This window comes from Mastomys coucha, unplaced genomic scaffold, assembly GCF_008632895.1.
Source record: "Mastomys coucha isolate ucsf_1 unplaced genomic scaffold, UCSF_Mcou_1 pScaffold9, whole genome shotgun sequence".
Taxonomy (NCBI): Eukaryota; Metazoa; Chordata; class Mammalia; order Rodentia; family Muridae; genus Mastomys; species Mastomys coucha.
Window position 1 is genome coordinate 46,047,969 of NW_022196915.1, and position 11,123 is coordinate 46,059,091.

Consider the following 11,123-nt stretch of genomic DNA (forward strand, 5'->3'; position numbering starts at 1 on the left):
CTGATCTTTCCAAGACTTTTATCATGAAGGGATGTTGGATTTTGTCAAATGCTTTCTCAGCATCTAGAACAATCTTCAGTCCAAGTTTATCACTTTTTTGAGTTCTTTTAAAACAAAATAAAAATGGCTGGGTATGGTGGCATATGCCTTTATTCCAGCACATGGAAGCAGAAGCAGGCAAAATTCTTGAGTTTGAGGCCAGCCTTGAGCTCCAGGATAACCAAAGATACACAGAGAAACCTTGCCTGGAAAACTCAAAATCTAGCCCACCCTACCCCCACGCCTCAAACCTGTTCATTTTGCTTCTAGCTAAGATCAAAATATCAAGTTTAAGATGTAGTTTTTCGTAAATATCTAGTTTGAGAGGAGCTTTTCATCTCCAACTTAAACCAAAAAGCCCAAGTTGTACTCTGTTTGAGCTGTCTACTTACTGCAGCCCCAGCACACTGACTTTCTGGGAGCCATTCTTCTGCATCCTGGTTTTGTTTTACTTCACGCACATCTTGGCAAGTTTCTATATAATTTTAGTCACAGATTTTACATTAAAACATGGTAGAACAGGATTGCCTTTTGTACATGCTTCAGTCAGTATATTGACCTAGGTGATCTGCTAATTTTTCTCCCCTTTGTCCTTTCTTGTGTTGAAAGCATCTAAGCATTCTCAGGCAAATTATCTCAGATTCACACCAGGCAATGAAGAGACTCACTTCCAGAACTAATCAGAAAATTTATCAAAACAGACATCAAAATAATAACTTTTTCAAAACACACATGCATGTTATTCTTTATATATGATTAACGACCATCTCTGGAAACTAAAGGTGAGTGACAAGGCAACACCAGACAGGATCACAGAAGTCAGGATTTGTCTTTCAGTCTGACTGCCCCTGTTTCATATACAATAGCAGACAAGGAACTCCTGGGTCAGAGACATAGGGCTCCAAAGAGTAAGAAGCACGTCTGTGGTAGTTCCACAGGGAGTGACGCAGCTAGGAGCACAAGGTTGCTTCGATCCACAGTGAAATCTGATATTAGGAGAGGAACACCAAGACAGACAGCATATTTCAAGACAGACAGTGTTGTTTGTCCCAGAAGGAGAGATTAATTACTTCAACCCTTAACTTGAGAAGTGGCCCACATAAAGAGCAGATAGGCTTTGCACTCCAGTCATAATAACCAAGATACACACACATGTAAAAGACTCCGCAGAGCATTGCTCAACTCATCTGTGTGAAATCAGGATTAGACGTTACAATTGAAAATTAAAACAAGTAGGAAAACATTACACAATACTCCCACTTGAATTTTTCAAACAGGAAAGACATATAGGCTTGTCAGTATACAAAGCTTTTATGGAGATATCTAAGAAACTCCTTGATCACGGAGATCTTCGCAGGACTTTATCCCATTCCTCTGCTTTCTTATCATGAACTCGTACATTTTTTTTGTTTTAATCACAACAATTTACCTGTTTTTTGTCAGTAGACACTCTGGCCAACTCTTCATTATCTCCTAAGGGACCACGGTTTTCCTCTTCAGTTTTCTAATTAAAATCAGATTAAAAGGGAAAATGATTAATATGAACATTTCAGGATTTAAGAGCTGGATTCCCCATGTGAAGCTCTGCAGTGACGTCTCTTTGCTTGGGTGCTATTTGCTCAGACTACACCTAAGCTTCCAAGCAAGGCCTTTACAGACTGGAACTGTAATCTGGAGGTCACAGAATTGGGACAGTATTAAGCAATGTAAAATCCAAAGGTTGTATAGAATTAAGTGGAGTCCAGAAGATAAAGAATTATATATCAAAGGTATTACATGTGGATTATGGTAGGCAGGATGATGCTTCCCCAGGGACTTCTTTGGTCCTGTCTCTGCAGCTATGCTGTTTCACAGTTAAAGGGGGGTTAGTTTTACAGGTGGGCACAAAGATATGCACCATCAGTCTTGGTTTGAAAGACTGTCCTGATGATCCAGTGGACCCAGTGTTACCACAGGAGCCACTGTAAGCAAAGGAGGGCAGAGGAGACAACAGGAGAGAGAATACAAGCCATCAAAGGGCTTTGAAAGGGTGTACAACCCGAACAATGCAGGCAACCTCCAAAGCTAGAAAAGGCAAAGAAATTTTCTCCTAGAGCCTTGGGAGGAAATTAGCCCTGCTGGCATTTTAGTTTTAGTTGGTGAAAGCCTTTTGGATTTCTGACCTTCAGAACTGTATTATAATAGATTTTTGTTTTAGTCATCAACATTGTGGTAGTTTTTATGACAGTAATACAAATGAATATAGGGATGTCTTCCCTAAACTTTAATTAAAATAGATATTTTAAACTGGAAGCTAGGGTCTGGAAAGATCCTTCAGTGGTTAAGAACATGGGCTGCTTTTACAGAGGAACTACATTTGATTCCCAGCACCTACCTGGCATCTCACAACTATCTGTAACTTAATTCCAGAGGTTTGATGCCCTTTTCTGGCCTCCATGGACTCCAGACAAGCATGCAGTTCACAGACATACATGCAGACAAAACACTCAAACACATGAAATTCAATAAATAAATGTATGTATGTATGTGTGTATGTATGTATGTAAGTAACAGAGCCTGGCTCTTCAATTAGTTCAGTAAGTGCTTAAGGCCCTTTGTCAGATGCCAGCCACAGGTCTAGCTAGTTGTTCTGGAAAGAACTCTCACAGACTTTAGGACTGTGAACACAGCCAAGTGAAAGACTGAGATAGTGTTGTAGAATTCTGTGAGCCTCAAGTAGGAGAAACAGTTAACAAATTGGGCAATTTTAAAGTAAGACTGGCAGTGTTGGTGACCACTGAGCTTACACTTACAAAACAAATGCTGTCTCTTAGAAAGGAACAAGTTCCAAAGAAGGAAACCTACATCTTAGAAATGAGGCTGCTCTTCAAGCAGAGCAGGACATATAGGACATGATGGGGCTAATAATGGTGAGAGTGATTTCAGTCATGGTAATTATAAAAATGGGTTTTAAGAGGGATCTAGTGTCTCCTAAGTGGCTATGGTTGGGGTGGGGGATAAGAAAAAGGGTTGAAATAGAAGTACTATGAAGATATTTGTCATTTCAAAGTTATTTTCTTTCCTATTGATTCATGCTTTCATTGTAGTTTAATGAAAACTTGTGAAAAGGCTTGGAATTATTTCATTTAATCATTACAATCCAATAAGAGTTATTACTTCCATGGTACAAATGAGAAAAATTGTGGCAGGGACAAATTAAAAAATAGAACCATGTTCACACAGCTAATCCCCGGTAAGCCAGATCACTGTCTTCACCTCAGCACTACACTGCTTCTGTTCCAGAGAAGCTCAGGAAGTCCCTATGCCACAATCTCCATAATAGGCAGAACCGGGTGAGAGAGGTACTGTGGAGTTGTGGAGAAAAACAAGGGATGTCTACTCTTAAATAGTCACATAATTTAGATAGAATTAACTACAAGCAAAGCTGTAGGAAAGAAAATCCTTTTGAAATGTCAGCCATCTTCATAGTACTTGATTTCTATTTCAAAACTTTTCATTAATTGCCTCCCAGCCCTATAAGTTTCATAGACGATTAATTTTCCAAGCATTAATTAGACACTTAAAAATTCTGTTTTTATTACTGAACAATGTAAATATTTGATAGCACAGAAGAACTAAGACAATGGTCACATGTGCAAATGTAATAAACATTTTAAATATTAAATCTGGCAAAAGTGACAATGTAAATGCCTATCAGTGCAATAGTGCTATACAACTTATTAAAATCATAATCAAAACAGTCTAAAGTAGTTCCAGGCACTAAAAGTGTTATTAGTTTAACTCATTCGTTGCTTGTAAGAACTCCATGTTGTAAGCTAGCTGTGTGCTCAGGGTTTGAAGCACTTGTCTGACAAGTACAAGGCTCTTGGTTCAAGTACCAGGACCTCAAGACAAAACATATTATATGTACTGGTATTTTCCGCTGTACTAAAATGGAAGCTGGAAGAGAAATGAAAAATGAAGTATTCAAAGTTACACAAAGTAGCAAGAGCTTGAACTAGAATGTGAACTCAGGCAGGCTGGTTATAAACCACTGGCTTCTCCTCCCATGCACATAATAACACCACAGCACATGTATTTCTTTTATCTAATGAAGAAGATCCAGAATATCTCAAATAAGTAAAAGAAAAAAGAAAGAGGATAAATCAATACAAAATGTCAACAGTCTCTAGATGGTAGATAGTGAGAATTTTTCCTCTGTTCACTTTATAAGTAATGAACATGTACTTGAAACAGCTACAAGTCAACATGCATCTTGGAGCTTCTGTGACATACTCTGTGTGGTTTTTGTCAACCTGACACAACTAGAGACCCCTGGGAAGAGGGAACTTCAATTAAGAAGTTGCCTCTATCATGCTGGTCTATGTGCATGCCTTTAGGGTATTTTCTTGATTAATGATTGATATGAGAGGGCCCAGTCCATCGTGGGCAGTGCCACCACTAGGCATGTAGTCTTGATTTATATTAGAAAGGAGGCTAGAAAAATTGAAAAATATTAATTATTTAATAATACATATGCTTACTCCTGAAAGCATATGTAGTATGATTTTAATGCTGCTAGTTTACAGGATTATCTTCAGTTTCAATAGTAGTAGTAATAATAATAATAATAATAATAACAATAATAATATTTATACAAAATGATGAGAATGAAGTAAGTCTGTTCTTCTTTAATCTTATCACTGGTTTTGTTTCTCTGCAACAGCTATGATACCCAAAATAATAAAACTAATATACACACATGCTTTCCTGACAGTGGATGACAAACAGGTGATAAAGATAATCTATGTATTTTGTAAATTTGGTTTCCTGGTACTTAAAACATATTTTCCATACAGATAACATTAAAATTGCTAATCAAGCTCTCAAGCTAGCATACACTGCTAGAATAACTTTGAGGGAGCCTTCAGGCAGTGCCTTGGGTCCCCAGGCTTGCAGCTAAAGAATGAAAGGGAGCCCTACCTGACATTTTGGTTTCATAGCTATGGCATTGGGAAATATAGGCATGAAGCACAACTGGGAAGACAGTAATGCACAGATGTGTCAGGATATAAAATTTGTAAGCTTCCCTAGGTCAAGCCTCTTTCCAAGTTGGCCAGCTTTCAGAAAACAGGGATTTATTTTGATGCCTCTTGTAATTACTTCCATGTTTAGATTTTAATTTTAAAGCCTTAAACTGATAACAGGTATGGGTCAGATATCTAAACAAGATTTCAAAAAAATATTTAAAGCAAAACCAACTTATTTCTCTTAACTAAACAAAGCTCCCATGGCATCTGTCATTCCTGATGAAGGAAAGGATGCCAGAAACCTAGGGTGAGGAGGAGCATGGAGACATAAGCTGACTCTTTTGTTTGAAAAAAACAAATCCTTATTTCTAATAAATTTCTCCAAACCGTACAGGAAGGCATTAATCAGAACGCCTTATCTCGGTTTTCTCTATCAGAATGAGGATGTTTCATAATAGAAACTTACACTTTACACTTTGCTAATGAAAAAATTTTTGCATCAAAAAGGGATTCAAGTTAAATGTATATAAACAGAATTATGATTAGATCAAATGTGGACAATAAGCTTAAAGGATTTCCAAATTTAGTATTACTAGCAAACTGACTTTTACAATGCACATTTTAAAGTGTTAAAAGTCTCCAAAAGAAAACTCTTACTACCTGGTAATCATGTCACACACTAGAAGTAACTTTTCAGACGGGAAACAAGCTATTATGCTGTGAGTTATGAGCATAACATACAAAAGCCATGAAGCTATTTCTCAAGTCTTAGGGCCTGCAGGATTTGGCTGTGAGGACTACAAGCAGGCAATAAAATTAAACTTAGACTACTGCTTTTCCAAGGGTAACCACTATCTATGGAAATAAGGTATACCTGAGATTTTTGCCCTTGGGCTTCTACTCCTGGGAAGAGCTCCATCCAGAGACTGAGCAGAGTGAAAAGGTTCACTTTAGAAAGTCTTGGTATCTGACCTACAAAAGAGAGGGCATGCATTTCAGAATTTCACTAGTGAAGGCATGGGAGCTAAGCTCAAAGCTACAAGTGAGATGCAGATGGTTTGGCAGGTAGGAGAATAAAAGCTTCATTAGTAGAGTGGCCACTCTGACAGTACCCGACTAATACAGAAGTGGAGGCTCACAGCCATCCATTGGACTGAGTACAGGGTCCCCAATGAAGGAGCTAGAGAAAGAACCCAAGGAGCTGAAGGGTTTGCAGCCCCTTAGGATGAACAACAATATGAACTAACTAGTACCCTCAGAGCTCCCAGGGACTAAAACTCCAACCAAAGAGTACACATGGTGGGACTCATGGCTCCACAGCATGCCGTATAGCAGAGGATGGCTAAGTCGGTCATCAATGGGAGGAGAGGCCCTTGGCCCCGTGAAAGCTCTATGCCCCAGTGTAGAGGAATGCCAGGACCAGTAAGCAGGAGGGGGTGGGATGGTGAGCAGGCGGGGGTGGGGGAGGGAACAGGGGATTGATTTAGTTTTAGTTTTTTAAATTTAATTTCCTTTTGTTTTTCTTTTATTTTTTTTTTGGAGGGGAATTGGGAAAAGAGACATTGTAAATAAAGAAAACATCTAATAAAAAATAATAATTATAAAAAAGAAGAAGAAGAAGAAGAAGAAGAGTGGCCACAATCTCACTCTCAGTGACCTTGGGCGGCACTTTCCAAATTTGGGTCCTTTTTTTGTCCCGCTCACCCCACAGGTAAAATAGTAAAGCTGATACAAAAGCTCTGGAAATAATCCATAAATAAGCAAACAGACAAACAAACAAATAAATAACTGGGATAAGGCCTCCTCTCCGATGTAGCCCTGGAGCAAGGTCCCCGCCCCTACCCCCTGGAACAAGGCATTGCTAAAAGGGCAATAGTTGGAACATGACTGATCTTCAACTAGAAGGCGAAACATGACTTGCGGTGAATTTGCAAAAGCGCAATTTCAGGTTCTTCAGCTCCGGGATACTGACTCTAGGTGCAAACACCAGTGCAGGGCAGGGCGCGACCTATGAAGCCTGGACAACAAAGTCCGGGACGCACATCTGGCAAGGAGACCAGGGACAGCGGGCCAGACAGGAGTCGCTGTGAGTCACAGGGCAGGCAGGGTGTCAGGGAAGTGCAGTGTGTGTGTGGAGGGGATGGGGGTGGGCGTTGCAGGCTAGCAGGGCGGGAGGAAGACACAGAGCAGGTAAGGTGCTGGGCTGTGGGAGACACAGGACAGGTAGGATGCCGAGCTGGAGGGAGACTCGGGCAGGCAGGCAGGCAGGGCGCCAAGCGAGGGGCAGGGCGGAAGAGAAGGCCACCACACTCACCCGTCATGCTGCCCGTCTGCGTGCCGACTGACCTCTCGGTCCCGGAGCCCTCCAAACTCTGCATCTGATCCGTTTCTTTCATCCCCAGCCCAAAGGCCTCGGCCCAGGACAGCTCGCCCAGTCAGGCATGATAAGAACGCCGCAGCTCTCCCACGGCCGTCTCCGCGGCCTGTCAACAACCGCTCGTTTTGCGCAGCAAGATGACGTCTCAGCATGCCCCGTGGCTTCCGGCGCCTGCTGTGACGTCAGAGGGCGGTTGGTCGTAGTTGTCTGAGTTATCAGTCTTATGTGAGTTATCAGGCTGTGCTCAGTGGATTTTGCAGAAAGAAGAACGCTTGAAGTTTCCTTGGTTCCGGACAGCAGGGGACCAGGGTGGAGAACTTAAACAGAGAGAGGCGAACTTAAAACCGGAGTGGGTGAGGTGGGTGAAGCAGGGCCATTCAGAACTCAGCCATCAGATGTGGGCGGATCCCAGGGGATTTGGCTCTGCCTTTTTTTTTTTTTTTTTTTAATAATCTTATTTTCCTGTGTGTACTTTATGGCTTAATAAAGTCTGTAAACACTAATGGATTGTAAATTTCTTAGGAAGGATGTATGTAAAACCACGACAGTCTAGGTTACTTCATCATTAACTTTATATGATTTCAAGCTGTTAATAGCTGCCCCTCAAGATCAGTCAATGTCCAGAGTACTTGAAAAATCCTACCCTATGTGGAATACTAACAGATGTGTGGGTTCAAGCTTCTTGGTGTATCCAGTCTTTTTTTTTTTTAATTGGATATTTTCTTTATATACATTTCAAATGTTAAACCCTTTCCCAGTTTCGCTCCCTCCCAGAAACACCCTATCACATCTTCCCTCCCCCGGCTTCTGTTCCTCCACACACCCACTCACCCACTCCCACCTCCCTGCCCTGGATTCCCCTACACTGGGGCATCTATCGATCGAGCCTTCATAGGATCAAGGACCTATGGTGCATGACAAGGCCATCCTCTGCTACATATGCAGCAGGAGCCATGTGTACTTCTTTGTTGATGGCTTAGTTGGGAGTTCTGGGGGGTGTGGTTGGTTGATATTGTTCTTCCTGTGGTGTTGCAAACCCCTTCAACTCCTTCAGTCCTTTCTCTAACTCCTCTATTGGGGACCCCACACTTAGTCCAATGGTTGGCTGCAAACATCTGCCTCTGTATTTGTAAGGCTCTGTCAGGGCCTCTCAGGAGAAAAATATCCTATCAGGCTCCTTTCAGTATGCACTTCTTGGCATCCACAATAGTGTCTGGGTTTGGTAACTGTATGGGGGGGTGGGGGGGCAAAGCTTTGTCCTTTTTAGTAAGACTAAGCCTGCCTTGCTGTTAATAAAAGACTTGTTCTGTCCCAACGTAAGGAGGAGCCTGGTTGCTCTTATAGCCTTTTCTTTGTCCCTCTTTCTATTTGCATTCTGTGTATTGCTCTCTTACTTTCTAAGTTTCCTTTTAATTTCTAAGTTAATCAACTCTGCTGTCCTCCTAATCTTGCTCTCTCCTGCTCTGACTTAATAATGCCATGCAGTGTAATCATTCCTAGTTTTTTGTACCTTTTCTAGGGAAATAGATCACACAGTTTTCCCAAGCATCTTTTTTTTTTTTAACAAAAGTTCACTAAAAGTTCAAACATAAATCCAAATCATAAGTTGAATAAGAAAGTTTACAAGAGATGTTTACATATGTCCCCACTAAGACATTCACGTTCCTGGTGACTTTCTAAGGCAGGACCAGTTGGGAGGCTCAGGCCACAGAAGTGGCAGGGCAACTGGAACGGAATCCTTTCTACCTCTGTCTACAACTAGGAGGGACAGTGGGTCCACAGCCCTCTCTGCACCTTTCCCGCAAGTGGAGAGCTTGTCTCCAGGGTGTGCTCTGACCCCAGGACTCAGGAGGGACGTCTGATCCACAGCCCTCTGTGCACGGGTCTTACCAGACAAGAGCTGACACAGACTTACAGACCCACAGGAGGAACAAGCTCCAGCCAGAGACAGCAGGAACATCTAACACAAGAGATCGACAGATGGCAAAAGCAAGAATCTTACCAACAGAAACCAAGACTACATGGCATCATCAGAACCGAGTACTCCCACCACAGCAAGTCCTGAGTACCTCAAAACAATGGAAAAGCAAGATTTGGATCTAAAATCATATCTCATGATGGTGATGGAGGAATTTAAGAAGGACATAAATAACTCCCTTAAAGAAATACAGGAGAACACAGGTAAACAAGTAGAAGCCCTTAAAGAAGAAACACAAAAATCCCTTAAAGAATTACAGGAAAACACAATCAAACAGGTGAAGGAATTGAGCAAAACCATCCAGGACCTAAAAATGGAAGGAGAAACAATTAAGAAATCACAAAGAGAGACAACTCTGGAGATAGAAAACCTAGGAAAGAAGTCAGGAGTCATAGATGCAAGTATCACCAACAGGATACAAGAGGTAGAAGAGAGAATCTGAGGTGCAGAAGATACCGTAGAAAACATTGACACAACAGTCAAAGGAAACACAAAATGTGAAAAGCTCCTAAAACATCCAGGAAATCCAGGACACAATGAGAAGACCAAACCTAAGGATAATAAGTATAGAAGAGAGTGAAGAATTCCAACTTAAAGGACCAGTAAATATCTTCAACAAAATAATAGAAGAAAACTTCCCTAACCTATAAAAAGAGATGCCCATGAACATACAAGAAGCTTACAGAACTACAAATAGTTTGGACAAGAAAAGAAATTCCTCCTGCCACATAATAGTCAAAACACCAAATGCACAAAACAAAGAAAGAATATTAAAAGCAGTGAGGAAAAAAGGTCAAGTAACATATAAAGGCAGACCTATCAGAACTATACCAGACTTCTCGCCAGAGACTATGAAAGCCAGAATATCCTGGGCTGAACACAATCTAAGAGAACACAAATGCCAGCCCAGGCTACTATACCCAGCAAAACTCTCAATCACCATTGATGGAGAAAACAAAGTATTCCATGACAAAACCAACTTTACACAATATCTTTCCACAAATTGAGTACTTCAAAGGATTATAAATGGAAAACTCCAATATAAGGAGAGAAACTACATCCTAGAAAAAGCAAGAAAGTAATCTTCCAACAAAACTAAAAGAAGGTAGCCACATGAACAGAATTCCAATTTTAACAACAAAAATAACAGGAAGCAACAATTAATTTTCCTTAATATCTATTACTATCAATGGACTCAATTCCCTGACAAAAAGACTATCAGACTGGGTATGTAAACAGGACCCAACATTTTGTTGCATACAGGAAACCCACCTGAGTGACAAAGACAGACACTACCTCAGAATAAAAGGCTGGAAAACAATTTTCCAAGCAAATGGTCCCAAGAAGCAAGCTGGAGTATCCATTCTAATATCGACTAAAATCGACTTTCAACCTAGAGTGATAAAAAAGATAAGGAGGGACACTTCATACTCATCAAAGGTAAGATCTACCAAGATGAACTCTCAGTTCTGAACCTCTACACTCCAAATGAAAGGGCATCTACCTTCATAAAAGAAACTTTACTAAAGCTCAAAGCACACATTGCACCTCACACAATAATAGTGGGAGATTTCAACATCCCACTCTCTGCAATGGACAGATCATGGAAACAGAAAATAAACAAAGACACAGTGAGTCTAACAGAAGTTACAAAACAGATGGATTTAACAGATATCTATAGAACTTTTTTATCCTAAAACAAAAGGATATACCTTCTTCT

General features: G+C 40.8%; 1 protein-coding gene across 5 annotated transcripts in view; it reads right to left on the minus strand.

Moving 5' to 3' along the window:
* Positions 1-7,583, minus strand: part of Cdadc1 (cytidine and dCMP deaminase domain containing 1) — a 45,337-nt gene extending 37,754 nt beyond the window's left edge. For 4 of the 5 annotated variants that reach the window (XM_031361379.1, XM_031361377.1, XM_031361378.1 and 1 more), the window contains exons 1-3: positions 7,363-7,583; positions 5,923-6,020; positions 1,469-1,543 (exon numbers count right to left, since the gene is read on the minus strand). In XM_031361379.1, coding sequence (XP_031217239.1) covers positions 1,469-1,543; positions 5,923-6,020; positions 7,363-7,444 — 255 coding nt within the window. In that variant the 5' untranslated portion in view covers positions 7,445-7,583. The remainder of the gene's footprint in view (positions 1-1,468; positions 1,544-5,922; positions 6,021-7,362) is intronic. The other variant, XM_031361376.1, reaches the window with a different exon arrangement.
* Positions 7,584-11,123: the final 3,540 nt, after the last annotated feature.